Genomic DNA, 16759 nt, shown 5'->3' on the forward strand with positions numbered 1-16759 from the left:
TGTGTCTTTCCGGTCCTGAAATAGACCAGCTGCCCTCAAACATTGAAAACACATTAGATCGATTAGATTTTGCCTTCAAAATAGCATCCTGTTGGATTGTGACTTTCTGGGAAATTAATATAACTAGAGGAAAAAAATCATTGACGAGATCAATGTCTTTAAATACCTGATCGACTCTTCCAAAATTATTTTTATAATTACCCTATGATCCGAAAAATGTAAATCCTCAGTGCCCTTATGGAAGACAGCTGTTTTAGTGGTTAACTGAGCCTATTTTAACCCTACTTCTAACAATTACACACTGGTAATAACATAGTAACAACATACTAATAACATGATAAGTTATTCTACGAATGCATATTAAACTAATAGCCTTCACACTAATCGGTTAAAAAAAAAACTCATCCTTATAAAGGCAGGGGACCCCTGACTTACACTATTTATGGATAGATACAACTGTGGCATCCCCTAAATATGGATGGAAACAAGTTTGGCCATTTTGGGGGAAAGAAAAAAGAAAGGTGCTAGAGAGATTAATCATTACACATGAGGCCTTTTTGCAGAAAGTACAGTGGATCCTCGCTATAATGTAGTTCACTTTTCACGGTCTTGCTTCTTCACTGATTTGCATTACGCATTGTGTTCTGCATCCTGATTGGCTAAAGAGTCCCCTGCTTCTTTTCCACCTGATGAATACTATTATTCATCCAATTCATGGTGTCCCCTGCCCACTGCCCTAAAATGGCCAGTATAGGCTCCAGCACCCCCGCGGTGCAGAAAGTGAATGGATGGATTACTATTATTATTTTACAGTACAGTCATTAGTTGTAAAAGGAAATGTTTATACAGTACATATATGTGTTAATAAGATGCTTTAACTGGTTAAAAAGGGTTTATTCCTGTAGGACCTCACATCTGTTGACTTAAAACAGGTAACGGTTGTTTAAGGACTGTGACGACGGCAAAAGCTGTCAGATCGTTGCTTACTGTTTTTATGTCCCTGCTTTTGTACCTTACTTGATACCTGCCTTTGATTTATCCCGTATTTCATAAACTATGCTAGATGTGATTTTTCCAGATTTTGTTATGTGTTTATCATTTGTATTTTACCTTCCCCCACGCTACTGTAGTGTCTGCACTTGGGTCTGTGTAATAGAGTATTGAATTAAATAATAATTGTAAAAAAAAATAGAAGGAAATAAGGTTTATCTTGACGGATTTCTTCCATCCCGCGTGTTAGGGTTAGACATATCTCCCACCACCAGCGGGCCACAACTGGCGTTTTCAACTGGGCTGTCCCGTTATCACACACTTGAGCCCAATCATCCTGAACACTTTAAAAGGTCATTTTTGTTCAACAAACCATGTCGGGTCATTTGGAGTTTTTCTGTCCTCCTCCGTCTCATTCTTACTTACACGCCAGGTTTGTTTGTTACTTTATTCCTCACAGTTTTCATTTCAAGTTGTAATCGTTTTTCTAGTTTGGACTTTGTCAAGTTTGGTTTTTGTTTCTAGTTTCTTCTTTGGACAATTTTTTAGTCATTTAGTACCCACTTGTTTGTTTGGTACGTTGGTCTTGATTTTAGTTCATAAATATTGAATTCTTTTTTGAAAACTTCTGCCTGCACATCCTGCCTCCCCCACATGGGTTCATCCACACCGCGAATCTTAACCTCAGGTTTTTTTTAAGCGTGACACCAGCGATGAATGAGGGTTTACTGAACTACAAACCCCATAGTGCTTTGCAGCATACACTATCCCAGACCGAGGGGAAATTGGGTATGCAAACAATGAATCAGATTATTCAAAGGCGCGTACATGCACGAGTATTTGGAAAATAAAAGTACTAACCCAACCATTGCAATTGGAATACTCTCAGACAAATTAACACCTTAATTTGAATTATTTGCATGACATTAGAGAATAGAAATACTGGTAATAGTCCTTTTCAAATGGGATTATTCCCTGCATGAGTACATAGTCACTGTTATCCAGCAAACCTGTATTATGTAAAAAGAGGGCATCACAATGAGTCATAGGATTCCTTTGTGTAATGGCTACAAGCACCATTTGACGGTTATCCATTAGAGCCGACCGAAAACACTCAGCAAAAGCAACGTCGGCCAGAAAGCGAACTTAGCCGCACAGCGCAGCAAACGTGACGCCAACAAACATCACGGAAGGGAAGGTAAATGGCTACATTTCAGTCTGGTGTGTCCTTATTTACATTCTCTGGCTAATTGGATATCGATCCAAGCTTGTGGAATTCAAAGCTAAGGTTGCGTAACCACTTCTATACTCTTACTGCGGTTCGCAGGGCCGAGCGCAGTGATTCATGGCTGATTCATGTTTGTTTTGATGTCATCGTGGCAGCATGTCCTCAACACAAACACGAAACATCCAAACACATTTGGATATTCTTGTTTCCGCAAAAAATAATAACAAACATCCAAAGACAGTATTCAAAGTTTTTTTTTCAAACTAGAGGAGTTTACCCCAAGGGATTTCTGGTATCCGGCAGCAAACATAGTAATCATGTTCAATCGATATTGTTGCCTACAAGATGATCTAAAGTTTTGGTGATTTAACCCCAGGGAAATATACATATGTTTTTTTTCCCCAAAAAATATTGAATGATTTCCTATCCAAATACACGTACAGCAAAGCATTTTTGCTTGGAATAGAAACAATACATCTAATAATAATTGAGATGAATAATTATTAATTTGACTTTTTATAGTACTACAACTCATAATACATGATTAAATGTACTACGAGAACTACTGAGGAAAAGAAGAACAAGCAACCAGATGAAAAGTAAGAAGATCTACAATAATAATAATAATAATAATAATAACAACAACAACGACAACAATGACAGTTATAATAACAGTTATAATGATAATAATAATACCTTTTTTAAATGATAATCATAATAATATGCAGAAGAAGAAGAAGAACAACAACAACAACAAGAACAACAATGTGTGGAACAAGATTACCAGGAACAAAAATAAGAAGAAAAAGAACAAAAGCAAAAGAAAAAGAAGATTCAGAAAAAAAAACTGAATAACAAGCACAAAAGCAAGAAGAAAATTAAGATTTACTTGAAGAACAAATATAATGAGAACAAAATGAAGATGACCAAAAGCAAGAAGAACTGGAAAATGAAGAACTAATAACAAAAAAAAAACAAAGGCAAGAAGAACAAGAAGAAAAACGTAATTTACAACAGAACAAAAATAAGACGAAGTACCAAAAGGAAGAACAAAAATAAGAAAAAAAATAAAAACAAATCGACAAAAGTAGAAGAATAACAAGAGCAAGAAGAACAAAGTAAATAAGAACAAGAAGAAAAATAAGAACAAGAAACATAAAGAAGAGCAAGAAGGACAGGCATATGAATAACATGAACAACAAGAAAAAATCAAAATCCAGAAAAAAAGGGCACGAGCTAGAATAAATAGAATATGAAGATGAAGGCAATGTAAGAGAATGAACAAGAAGAAAAAGAAAAACCAACCCTAAAAAAACAAGAAGCCGAGCAAAACATAAACAAGAACACAAAGAAAAAGCACAAGAACAACGCAAGCAAAAAGAACAAAAATAAAAAAACAAGAAAAACAAAAAAAAGAACAAGAAGAGTAGAGACAAGTAAAAGAGAGAAGCAACAAAAAATGAGAAAAACAAGTAGAAAAAGAAGATTAAAAAGAAAAAGAGCGAGAGGAAAAATAACCAGAATGGGATGAATAATTTGATTAAGTGTGCTTTTTTTTCTTGTTTTACCACTCACATAACTTTTTTAAATATCATGCAGTCTCAGAAACACAATTCAGAATCCTGCCGGATATGAATAACCCCCAAAGGTACTGGTAGTTTTAATTATAAATTTGCTCCAATCCTAATTAAGTCTATTAACCCTTCATTATACATTGATATTTCTTCCAAATAAAGGCTTTACTCACATGACGTTGTTGTCCCAAAGTGCACAGTGTGGGTTGAGTGTTCCCTGTAAGACAAAGATATGGGAAAAATATGTCCTAAACAAAAAATGGAATCCAGCAAAAACAAGCACTATCAGAATTGTGATTATTCTATCACACAATTTAATTTCCTTTCCCGGAAATGTTGTAATAATCATGTAACAATATGAAATATAATCAATATTAAAAAAAATGGTAAACGTCTGTTCTTACATTGGCCAGGTGAGCGAGTTCAATCTCCAATTGTGACTGTGTGACCTTGGGCTCAGGCCTGACAGTGACAGCTATGACCTTGGAGTTCACCACCGTGTGGTTCCTAAAGAGAAAAAATAAATGACAAAAGGAATAAACGTCAGGGTTTAAATTATAACACTTTATAAAACTTTATAAGACTTTCGATCACGTTGTGACCTTGAACGGTAAATGGACACGTTAAACCTGAGAAGTTTAATACTAGTTTGGTACAAAAAGAAAAGAAAATAATGGCTTTTAAAGGATAAGGTATACATTTATATAGAATATTAACAAAAAAATAAAATACTTTTTTGTGGGATTAAATCACAGAACAGATTGATGTATAAATATGATTAAACTAACTCATTTAAAAAATTTATATGATAATAATGCCTTGGGATAAGTAAGACAAATATTAAAGTTACGAGATACATATTATTGCTGAAAATAGTTATGAATTTTAATTTAAAATAAATGTCCACCAGGCGTCATCTTTACGGTTAAAATACCCAATTGTAAACAATACAATAAACGTTACAAGAAATGTTAAAATATAGAATATATCTTGTACAAAATTATATTAAAAAAACAAACATATACCGGAATATAAATTCAAAGTGAAAGAATATTATAAAGAAAGTAACTACTATACTTTGTCCTTCACAAAACCATTAGATGCCAATAAGTAATGCTAACTGTCATATGTTAACAATGGCTAATGGCTATATGCTAATGAGTCATGTCAATGACTACATGCTAACGAGTCAGGCTAATGAGTCACGCCAATGGCTACATGCCTACGGGTCGTGCTAACTGAGCCATGTTAACTACTATATGCTAACAAGTAGATGCTTAAGAGTCACGTTAACCGTTACACTCTAACGGCTAAATGGGAACGAGTCATGATAGCATCTATATGTTAACCAGTAGATGCTAATGAGTCAAGCTATTGGATACGTACCAACAAGTCAAGCTAACTGATATATACTAACAAGTAGATGCTTATGAGTCCTGCAAACCGCTACATACCGACCAGTAGATGCTAATAAGTCATGCTAACTGCTACGGGTAGATACTTATGAATTACGATAACCGCTACATTCTATGGTAACAAGTCATGCTAAAAGTTACATGGTAACCAGTGTGTGTTAATGAGTCATGCTGATAGCTACATGCCAACGATTCATGCTAACCACTACTTCCCAATGAGTAGATGCTGTTGAGTCGCGCTAACCGCTACATTTAACGTTTAAATGCTAACAACTTATGCTAACCGCTACATGCTGACCAGGAGATGCTAATGAATCATGCCAACTGTTACATATTAACAATGGCTAATGGCTATATGCTAACAGGTAGATTCTTATAAGTCACGATAACCACTACATTTTAACAGCTAAATGCTAACGAGTCATGCTGATGGCAACATGCCAACGAGTCATGCTAACTGCTAGATGCCCACGAGTAGATGCTTTTGAGTCACGCTAACATGTAAATGCTAACGGGTCATGCTAAGAGCTAAAATGGTTACATATGTTCGTGTGAGTGTGTGTGTGTGTGTGTGTGAATGGGTAGGCGTAAAGGACATTGTAAAGCGCTTTGGGAGGTCTTCAGTGACTTTTTCCTATGATCTGGGAAAAAAATAGTCTGAAAAACTGAAACAAAATATATCAAGTGTAAAAATATTAAATGTATACTAGGGTGATGGAATTAATTCTTAGTATTAAAATACTGATTCATAAGGATACAAATAACCAAAAATACTAACTATTTTTTATTCTATTTATCTATTTATATCTATTATCCATAGAATACATTATAGAAAAATATCATAAAATGACAAAATATTTACACATGAAAAAATACAAAATTAACTACCGTATTTTCCGCACTATAAGGCGCACCTAAAAGCCTTCATTTTTTTTTTCAAAAACTGACCATGCGCCTTATAATACAGTGCGCCTTATATATGGATCAATATTAAGTCGCAAAGTCTTGCAACTAAGGCAAGCAGCCGCCGACTAGATTTTACCCCGAAGGCGAAGTCGTCCGCGGTGTATGCTGGGATACATATGCCGGCGTTTCATTTCCCAGCCAATGTGTCAATCATCATTTGAATCGATCACTATTGGCTAAAGTTATTCGGAGGTAAAGGAGGCGGATCCTTTTTATCATTTACAGGCTCGCATAGGCTAAAGGGGCGAAACAAACCCTGCAATTGGCCGAAAAAGATGAATGTGAATAGCAAGTTTGGTTGTCTACGGCATAGATAAAACATGTTTTAGATAGATAGATAGATAGATACTTTATTCATCCCCGAAGGGAAATTCACATTTCCAGCAGCATCCCTGAGCTGAGAACAATACAATAATAAAGCAAAATGAATACAATCTACAAATACCCAGTGTGACGTGCAAATGCCCACTGTAGCGTGTCATATAGAATATCTAAATAGTGCTACACAGAATACATATTGCAATAAAATTTGGTAATATGCAATGTGGGGTGTGTGGTTTAATGTGGGCTTTTACTCTGCCAGGTAGAGTTCTGTATTTGTAAATATTTTACTCTCCTGGATTTACTACACTCACGGATATAAGAGGACCATGGTTGCACATTATTATTGAACGCAACGACTTCGGTGAGCTACTCCGGCTATATATTTTCCCAGTATCTTGTTTCAGAGTGATATCGATGTTTCTGTGATGGGTCTTTTTTTAAATTAAACTCAATTCCAAGTGTTTATTGTCATATGCACGGAAAAGTTGCGAGCGAATAAGAAAATAGAAACTAAGGAATGGTTGGCATTTCTTGAATCACATGACTTTAACCTTCCGAATGATATTTGGAACGATGCATATCAGTGACATCGTACAGACACTGTTTCCGTATATGTCTGAGACTGGGAATGTTAAGGGGGTAATCAGTTTGACTGAACTATCTGACTGTTTTGTCCACGTTCCCATTGTAGCGCCTTATAATCCGGTGTGCCTTATCTATGGAAATATAGGACCAAAAACTATTTTTTGGGGGTGCGCCCTATAACCCGGTGCGCCCTATAGTGCGGAAAATACGGTGTATGGAAAACAAAGCAAACTATTGAAATACTACTTAATACTATATTTATATTTGTGTTGTTTTCCTTTGTTTTAAGACAATAAATCAATTATTTTTGTCCATACAAAGGAAGGCATCACACATGACTGATATAATAATTTAATAATCATATTTATTACTGTGTGGAAAGTCAAAAGATATGATTTTTTTTCTCCATTATTGTCATTTTTCTTAATGCTAACATGTTCGTAAAAACAAGTGGTTGTTTGTGACCTCCGGCCAACCTATGAACATAACAACAACATCCACTATAGTATGTATAACACGCCAACTCGCTATTTGCACACATGAATAGTTATTTATTCATGTACAGATGAATTTACACCTGCACGTATATATTTTATTCATGTGCAATTCTCATGTTTCAAATTTATTACAAATGCGCCACACGCGTTTTTCATTCTAGTCTCTTGCATTGTTTATCGATGACATACGTGTTAAAACCTTTATAAGTTTGCCGTCTCTGTTGAGCTTCTCCTTCTGGTCAACTTGATTACCGTTGTTTTTGTAAAATCCTCCGGGTATTAATAATTAACTCATAATAAACGCTCTATTTCAACACCCCAACATTTATTTTTTTATTTGAGTGTGTACTGTTTGAAAGTCAGGTAGTAGAAAGTAGACTTTAGAACCTGTAAAAGCTGGTCAAATTTGGGAAAACAATTAAGGAAAAAAATAATAGACTATTTGGCAGAAGATTCTGATACCCTACTGTTGTATGAACCATATTTCATTAATGTCAACCATTTCACAACTGGGTGATACTTTGAAAGTCGATAGCATTATTTTTCCTATTTTACCACCATGTTTTCTCAAATAAATCAATGTATTTTGCACTTTTTTCTTGCTTAAAACAATTTTGCTTATTTTACTGAATATATACATTTAAGGCACTGTAAAAAAAATAATACCTGAAAAGTATTTTAAGTATTATCTTAAAATGCATTTCACAATACTTCTACTATATTATTTTAAAATAATTGATACATATCTATTTTAGTGTACAATATGAAATAGTTTAAATAAAAGAATATTAAGTAAAATAAGAAACATTTTCTCTAATTAGAAGCATAGGTTCTAATATGATCGAACAAGAAAAAATAATACTTACAATTTCTATGGAATATCAATCTAAATATGGAGTACAATTAGAAAAATACTTTTTTTTAAAAAGTTAGAAAAATGAGAAAAACAACGACATTACAAAAAGAGAAAAATACTCAAATGAGTAACCAACAGGATAGTGTTTGGTGTTTTATCTTTGTATAGTAATTGCTTTGTATTGTATTTATTTAATTCAGAATCAAATTCTGTGGTTACCAATTCGGCCAACAGGTAGTCCTCAAAAAGCGGAAAATGAACCTCCTCAGACAAGTTTCTTAATCCCTTTCATTGCATCCTTCAGCCGAGGGATAGGGAAAAGGAGAACCATCGCATGGTTTTGCCATGTTTCCCTGTTGGGGAGACGAGGCTGTGTTGGTCGCCATTGTTCCCAGGCGGCTGTAGATGGTGGAGTTGGCTCGGGCATAGTCTATACATCTTATTTTGCTATTTTTGCTACATTTCTCAATATGATGAGAAAATTGGGGCACTGCTTAGTGAACTCAAACAGGCTTTGAATATTGTTTCCCTGAAGTGGTCATTTGTCATTGATTTTTCTTTTATTTTTCTGCAAATGTTTTTTAGAACACTTTCAGATGTGTTGGTCAATTATTTTCGTGTTATCAGGTTTTGCACAAATAAATACGAATACAAGTGAAACAAAATGCTCTTACTTTGGTGAAGGTAGCATAAGTCCAAGTGTCTTGTAAAGAACGGTTCCCAAAATGAAGACAGGGGATCCTTCGATGTCTAGAGAGGAATACAAAGTAACAAAAGAGTAAGTTCAAGTACTAGTTGAACTTTTTAATTCATTTTTCTGAAGTTTATTGCCGACATTGGTTAAGAAAATAGGCAATAATAATATTTTCAGGCAGATAAGAGAGATTCAACGAGAGATGGACCTGAACTTTGTGAGACGAAGACAGCTTTAGGGATGACCACTTTATCTTCAGAGTTCCTGGCCCAGTCCACCATTCCCTTACGACCTTTCATTGGGAAGTTGATGTCCGTCATCACCGAGACGGCTGGAAGTCTCTGGATGCTGGCCACTGAGCAAATAAAATTTTGTTGCTTATGTTAGGGAATTGGGTAATAATCAAATATAGTCATATTTTTTTAATGCTCGGCCTTAAAATTATTCACACTTATCTTCAATTGGAATCGTTGTGATTGGACATCATTATTAATTATTGGTAATTTTGAATGTGTGTGTCCAAAATTCTTCATCCTAACCCTAAATCTTACCCGTTACCCTAATTGCTAATCCCTAACCCTTAACCCAAGTCCTAACCCTAACACACTAACCGTAGCCCAACCGTAACTCCTAACCCTAAACCCCTATTCCCTTCTAACTCCAACTCCTAACCTTATACTCAGGTCCTAGCCCTAACCCTCTAGCCCAAACCTCTAAAAATCCCTAAATCCCCTAACCTCCGAGCTCTAGCCCTTAACCCTAGCTCTACTCCTCATCATAATCCTAACCATAACCTCTCGCCATCACTTCATACCCTTACTGATAACCCCAATACAAGTCCTAACCGTTAAACCTAACTCTACACTAACTCTATGCCCTAATCCTAATACCCTATCCCCCTCATCACCTTAACCCTCTAACTCAAACCCTTAACCTTAACCATAACCCTAACTTCCTACCCTAACACCTTCATTCTTACCCAAATCTACCCCTACCTTAACCCTTAACCCCATAGCCCACTAACCTCATAACTCAAACTCTAGACACTAACACTATCCCCTAATCCTAGTCCTTAACCCTAACACATAACCCTACCCTGACCCCCTGATCCCATTCTTTATTCTCATTCGGTAAGACAAGACACCAAGGAGCATCATAAAGGCATTTTCTTACGGTTGCTTAAACGTGCTCCCTATAAAAAAAAAAAATAATCCCAGCTCGAACTGGCACCCGACAACTAGCACACATGTGATCTCCTTATTCAAGGCGCCACAAGGGTTTTTCTTCAGATCAAGCAAACATTACAAGCGAAGGATATATCGGGGCCCGTTCTCCACCTCGCCAGTCAGGTGCCGTTTGCGAGAGGGGAATTGTAGGCTAAATCCCCTCCCTTTGTTCGGCAACAATGCCGTTCGGGTCCTGGCGGGACAGAGACTGTGACGGAGAAGGCGTTTCTGTATTTTCGGGATGATCCGAGAAGGCTCGTGAAATCACATTTTGCGGCGGGTGCGTGAGGACGTGCCAAATTCCGGGACGGGCGTCTTTTTGAGTGAAAAGGAGGCGAGGACGGTTTAATTCCGCGTGTAAATGGGGATTTTCGACTGGGAAATACGCGTAGAGCAATCGTTTAGGATTGTGATGCCGTTCGGTTCGTTTTCACGGGGGACTGCTTGTTAGGTTGCCACGGTGCACTCGATTTGTGAAAAGGAACGTTGGCTTTTTGGTGATAATCTGAACCTGGAATACATTATAACTCATTTTTTTTAAATGTTTTCAACTTTTTTTCCCCCCAGCAACTACTCCACAGTGGCACAATTCTGAGGTCATGGGTTTAAATCCAGCTACCAGCCTTCCAGTGTGGAGTTTGCATGTTCTCCCTGTGCCTGTGTGGGTTTTCCTCCGGGCACCCTGGTTTCCTCCCACATTCCAAAAACTTGCATGTCAGTTTCATTGGCTGGTCTAAATTGTCCCTTGGTGTGAATGGATTATATGTCTCTGTGTGCCCTGCGGTCAGGGTGCCCCCTGCCAACTGCCCGAAGTTGACTGGGATGGGCTCCAGCACCCCCGCGACCCTACTGAGGATAAGCGGTGCATGGATGGATATTCGTGTTATTTTTTTATTTTACTTTTTATTCTTATTTTTTTAATGATTGAATATCTTTAACATATACGTTTTTATATTTTATTCTTTACATTCTTTTAAAAGAAAATAATCAGTCAATATAATCATACAAATAAAATAAAGACAAATAGTATTTTTTACTATTTTGAGGATGTTTTTTAAATTTTACAGCATTTTAAAGTTATTTTTCTGATGATATAGAATTTAGTAATTGAAATATTTTAAAAACAATAACAAAAAGTACAAATCACAATTATTTATTTAATTTTTCACTTATTTGAGCATTTTTTGTACTTTTTTTTCTAGGAAAGTAAGAAAGTTAGAACATGCAATGATAAATGGTATTTTTTAACTTTTCTCTAATAAATTAGGGAAACAAACATTTTACCCGTCTCTCAGTCTCTGTCCCTCATTCTGTGTTTCTCTCAGTCTCTGTCTTTCTTTCTGTGTCTCTCTCAGTCTCTGTCCCTCATTCTGTGTCTCTCTCAGTCTCTGTCCCTCATTCTGTGTTTCTCTCAGTCTCTGTCTTTCTTTCTGTGTCCCTCTCAGTCTCTGTCTCTCTTTCTGTGTCTCTCTCTTTCTGTTTGTCTCTCAGTCTCTGTCTCTCTTTCTGTGTCCCTCTCAGTCGCTGTCTCTCTTTCTGTGTCTCTCTCTTTCTCCCTCTCTCCATCTCAGACTGTCTGTCTGTCTGTCTGTCTTGGTCTCTCTCTTTCTCCCTCACCCTCTCTTTCTAGCCAGCCATTCATCAATCCACTCGGCAAGCTCCTTTGCAAACTATCAATCTTGCGAGCAGGCTAGCCAAATGGCTACCAAAGCATCCATCTCTTCTTTTTACAATATAGATGCTACCTCGCAGAAATTCCCTTAATACGGGTGGTCATGGAATGAATTAAGCGTAATACTGAGGGAATGTTTTCCTTTTTTTATAATAATTACCCAAAAAACGTATTTTCCCTCATGTTTAGGATTGTCTTGTTTTTCGCAAGAGCTCCTTTAAGTGTCTCTGAATATTCCCAACAATCGGGTCAAATGCCGGCCACCGCAAAGAACACAACAGAGCGAGAACGCGATCTCCTCCCGAGAAAACGCCGAGCGGCCCAGCTGTTCTCGTTCACGCTCCTTTGCATGAATAAATCAAGGACGCAGTTCTATTATTCTATCCCGGCGAGGCGACGTCGGGGGCTGGCTGAGAAAAAAATGCCGCGAGACCAAAGATCATCCAAGAAGCAGCGCCATGCTAGCAAAGAACAAAAACTGCCGGGAAAATTAGTTTTCCAGGAGACACTTAAATCTCAAAGAAGGCAAGGTTTAATTGACGCTACAACTGGTGGTGCGTTAAATCCGCTTTTTGAGCTGGTTAAAGCATCGATAATTGACTTGTAAATTCACATAAAGGTATAGTGGATTATTTGACGCCTTTTAGCTCAATAACGGTTCATCAGACACGCCTCAAACGTAGTACATATAGTAATACACGCCAAGCCTACCTAAATGGACAGTTTGACGGCTAAAGCTGTCATTGGCACTCAATTCAAAATGCAACTTTGACACCAGTAATTGTCATTGGTAATGAATGAGTTGAAGCCTGAATATTCCTGTAGGGAAATTTTGGATCTTTTACTAGTAGGTCTTTTGTTTTGCGGGTTGGATTAAAAAGCCACCCAACGGTTGGGCAAATTTGTTGTACTAATGACTTTCCATCAGCTTTTGCATATTAGTAGCTTCAGGTAGCATGCTAACCCATGTTAGACTTTCTTTATTTTATCCTGTTTAAAAGTATGTCTTGTAGTTTGATAAAATAATGCAATAAATGTTGGTTGGTGAAAAATGAATTCACTAATTTGTGAGGTAGATATTTAGCTAGTTTTTAGCGATAACAATAAAACTTTTTAGTTAGCTAGCAAGCAAGTTTGTAATCCATCCATCAATCCATCAAAAAGCCTTCCAATGGGTTGCATCAAGGGTGGGCATGCAGGCTGTATGTGGCCGTAGTTTGCCTACCCCTGATCAAACCTATTTAGATACCCAGCTCTGTTTGATCAAATATCACCAATCCTTAATTTTTTCCCCTTTAACTTTGCGCTTCTGTGTATAATTTACCCTATATTAATGATTGTTGTAGAACCAAAGCTTGAAAACCATATGCAGCACACAGGCCGTAGTTTGCTCACCTTTAATTCAACCCGATTAAAGCCCCATCTCTGTTTTCTTCAACACTATCAATCCTTAGCAGTTTAGTGCTTAATTACACCATGTCTCCTGAATTAATGATAGTCGTAGAATGAAAAAAGCTCGTAGGCTGTATGCAGTCCGCGGGCCATAGTTTGCCCACCCCTTAGAGCCCCACCTCTGTTTGATCAATTGTTATGGATCCCTAGCAGGTTTTTTCCCCTCCCACATTGTGCCTTAACGCACCATTTCACTTAAATTAATGATAGTTGTAGAACTAAAAAAGCTCGGGGGAGGCGGACTCTTACCCAAGTTGCCGGTCATCAAATAAGCGTTATGGAAATCTTTCATCCCCAAGCCGACGATGTGGATAAATTCCTCTATGACCTGCATGAGTTCCACCGCTGCGGGATAGATCTGCACGAGACGAGAAATTATGAAATAAATCGGCTCGTTTTCCACTCGGCTGCTTTGAGTCTGTGGGGAAAACAATGGAGTCAAAACAAATTGGAATAAATAAAGGATTTGAAATAACTCTGCAGTTAATGCGCACTGGAGCGGATGACGGTGTCCTGTTGTGGGAGTGCCACCGCTTGACATCCTAATTCTATGCACAGGATACCTATTTTCTCCCTTTTATTTCGAGGAGGGAAAGTATTCCCATGCAATTCTCTTTTCTACCTTTCTGTTTGTATCTCAGAAGCTATTGGACTATGTAGAAAGCTAGTTTGCTATAATTTCTTCCAAACTTTCTCTGACTGTTTCTTGTTCTATTTACTTTTGTGTGTATGTCTATATGTCTGTCTGTCTCTTTCTCCATCCCTCTAGATCCATCTATCCATCTATCTATCTATCTCGCTCTCTCTCTCTGTATCTATCTATCTTGCTCTCTCTATCTATCCGTCTATCTATCTATCCATCTCGCTCTCTCTCTCTTTTTATCTATCTATCTTTCTATCTATCTATCTCGCTCTCTTGCTCTCTCTATCTATTTATCTCACTCTCTATCTATATCACTCTCTATCTATCTATATATCTATCTATCTATCTATCTGTCTATCTCACTCTCTCTATCTATCTATCTATCTATCTATCTATCCATCTATCTATCCATCCATCTATCTCGCTCTCTCTATCCATCCATCTATCCATCCATCCATCTCGCTCTCTCTATCCATCTATCTATCCATCCATCTATCTATCTCGCTCTCTCTATCAATCCATCTATCTCGCTCTCTCTATCTCACTCTCTATCCATCCATCTATCTATCTATCCATCTAGCTATCTATCTCGCTCTCTACCTCTCTACATACCTCTCTACCTACCTCTCTATCTATCTATCTATCTATCTATCTATCTATCAATCCAAGCATGCGACCACCCACCCACTCACTGACCAACCCAGTCGTGGAATTACTACCCTTCTGGCGCTGTCCGTGGTGCTGACCACAAAGAACACTAACGAATAAAGTCCTCTGCTTTTGTTTGGTCACTGAACTGTACATTTGTGATTACGCTGCCGTCTCTTACGCCAGTAAGATAAAGTGAGGTAGTTAAGTAGCTAACCAATTCATCTCTCTCTGTCTCCCCCCCCCCCTCTCCATCTCTCCGTCTTTCTGGCTCTCTCTCTCACCCCGTCTCTCTCTCTCTCTCTCTCTCTCTCTCTCTCTCTCTCTCTCTCTCTCTCTCTCTCTCTCTCTCTCTCTCTCTCTCTCTCTCTCTCGCTCTCTCTCTCTCTCTCTCTCTCTCTCTCTCTCATCTCTTTTGCCCTCTTTCTGTATCCCTCCCCCTCTCTATCTCTCCCTTTTCCCTTTCTGTTACTCACTTTTTCCACATATATCTTTTTCTATCTTATGTCATTCTGTTTACCCCCCTGTCACTAACTTTCTCTCTCTCTTTTCTTTCACTCTCTCTTTGCCCCTCTTTCTATCTTTCTCCCCTGGTCTCTATCACTTTCTTTATTACTCTTTTACATTTTTTTCCTGTCTCGTTTTGTCTCTCTTTCTCTCTTGTTCTCTCCCTGTCATTCTCTCTCTCTCTCGCTCTTTTATCTCTTTTGCACTCTCTCTCTGTTAGCCTTTCTTTCTTATTCTTTCTCCATTGGTCTTTCTCTCTCATTCCCTCTTTTGTATTTCCCTGTCTCTCTCCCTTTCTTTCTTTTCTTTTTTTCTCTCTCTGCTTTTCTTTTTCTCTCCCTATCTTTCTTTCTCTCCCTCTCTCTATCTCGTTCTTTCTTTCTTTGTCGCTCTTTTCCACTCTCCGTTTCACTTTTCCTTATGGGTCTCAATCTCTCATTGTCTCATATTCCTCTCTCTGCCACTCTCTCTTTCTTTCCGTGTCTCCGTCTCTTGCTTTCTCTCTCTCTCCTTTTCTCCCCCCCTCTCTACACCTAAGAGTCTTTGACACTCCCCACCCCTCGAGTGACGTTCCATTATGCATAACGCCACTCGACGACCACCCCCCCCTCCTGCGTCAACTTTAAACAAACGAGCCTCTCAAGCAATTAAAAAAACCCTCTAAGTGGCATTTAGCAATTAGCACCTCACTCGGAGTTTCTATCGGGCGAGCACCTGAGGCAAGAGCGCCCCGTCGTCCACGAGATGAGTCCAATAAGTAGCGGGACTTGGGGCGTGGTTGAAAACATTAAATACAAATAAAATAAAGGAAAATTGTCGCCTCGTCCCTTCCGGCATCTTTGACGCACACGCGTACGTATCGGGACGGTCGCCATGGCAACTGTAAAGACGTGAAAGCAGCGCGGGGAGTATCTTTAGACAAAAGCTCTTACTTCCATTGCCATGGTAACAGAGACACTAGGGGGTTGAAGGGGATGTATAGCAAAAACTGACACTGAGGTGCTTTTTTATTCTGTTCTATTTAGGGCAGGGGTAGGCAGACTTTTTGAGCCACGGGTCTGATTGGGTTATAAAATTGGGTCAAGGGAGATCGATCCAATTTTTCTTATTTATGAATAGACATACAAGTTTAGTTTATTTTTATATTACATTTTATATTATATTAAGGTAGTATATTCGCTCCCTGCTTTAAGCATTCAGTTTTGTAGTATTACTGTAGTTGTGTTTTTGTTGTATTTCCGTAGTAATACTTTTTACTAGTATTTTTGTACTATTCTGTAGTTTAGTGTGTAGTTTATCAATTGTAGTATTTCTGTAGCAGTATTTTGGTAAGATTTCTGCAGTAGTACTGCTGTATTAAAGTATTTCTGTAGTAGCGCTTTTGTTGTATGTCTGTAGTATTTTTCTAGCATTTGTGTAGTATGTCTGTTGTAGTTTTTTGTAGTTTTTCTTACTAATATCTTTGTAGTATTTTGTTTTACA

At 37.7% G+C, this 16759-nt stretch overlaps 1 protein-coding gene across 5 annotated transcripts in view; it reads right to left on the reverse strand.

Moving 5' to 3' along the window:
* The window catches only part of adgrb3 (adhesion G protein-coupled receptor B3), a 224991-nt gene that overhangs the window by 67191 nt on the left and 141041 nt on the right, over positions 1-16759 (reverse strand). For all 5 annotated transcript variants that reach the window (XM_088351661.1, XM_088351660.1, XM_088351659.1 and 2 more), the window contains 5 exons: positions 13729-13837; positions 9338-9484; positions 9110-9185; positions 4197-4299; positions 3966-4009 (listed from right to left, as the gene is read on the reverse strand). In XM_088351661.1, the coding sequence (XP_088207787.1) occupies positions 3966-4009; positions 4197-4299; positions 9110-9185; positions 9338-9484; positions 13729-13837 (479 nt within the window). The remainder of the gene's footprint in view (positions 1-3965; positions 4010-4196; positions 4300-9109; positions 9186-9337; positions 9485-13728; positions 13838-16759) is intronic.

This window comes from Urocampus carinirostris, chromosome 13, assembly GCF_059441175.1.
Source record: "Urocampus carinirostris isolate Australia breed hairy pipefish chromosome 13, RoL_Ucar_1.0, whole genome shotgun sequence".
NCBI lineage: Eukaryota > Metazoa > Chordata > Actinopteri > Syngnathiformes > Syngnathidae > Urocampus > Urocampus carinirostris.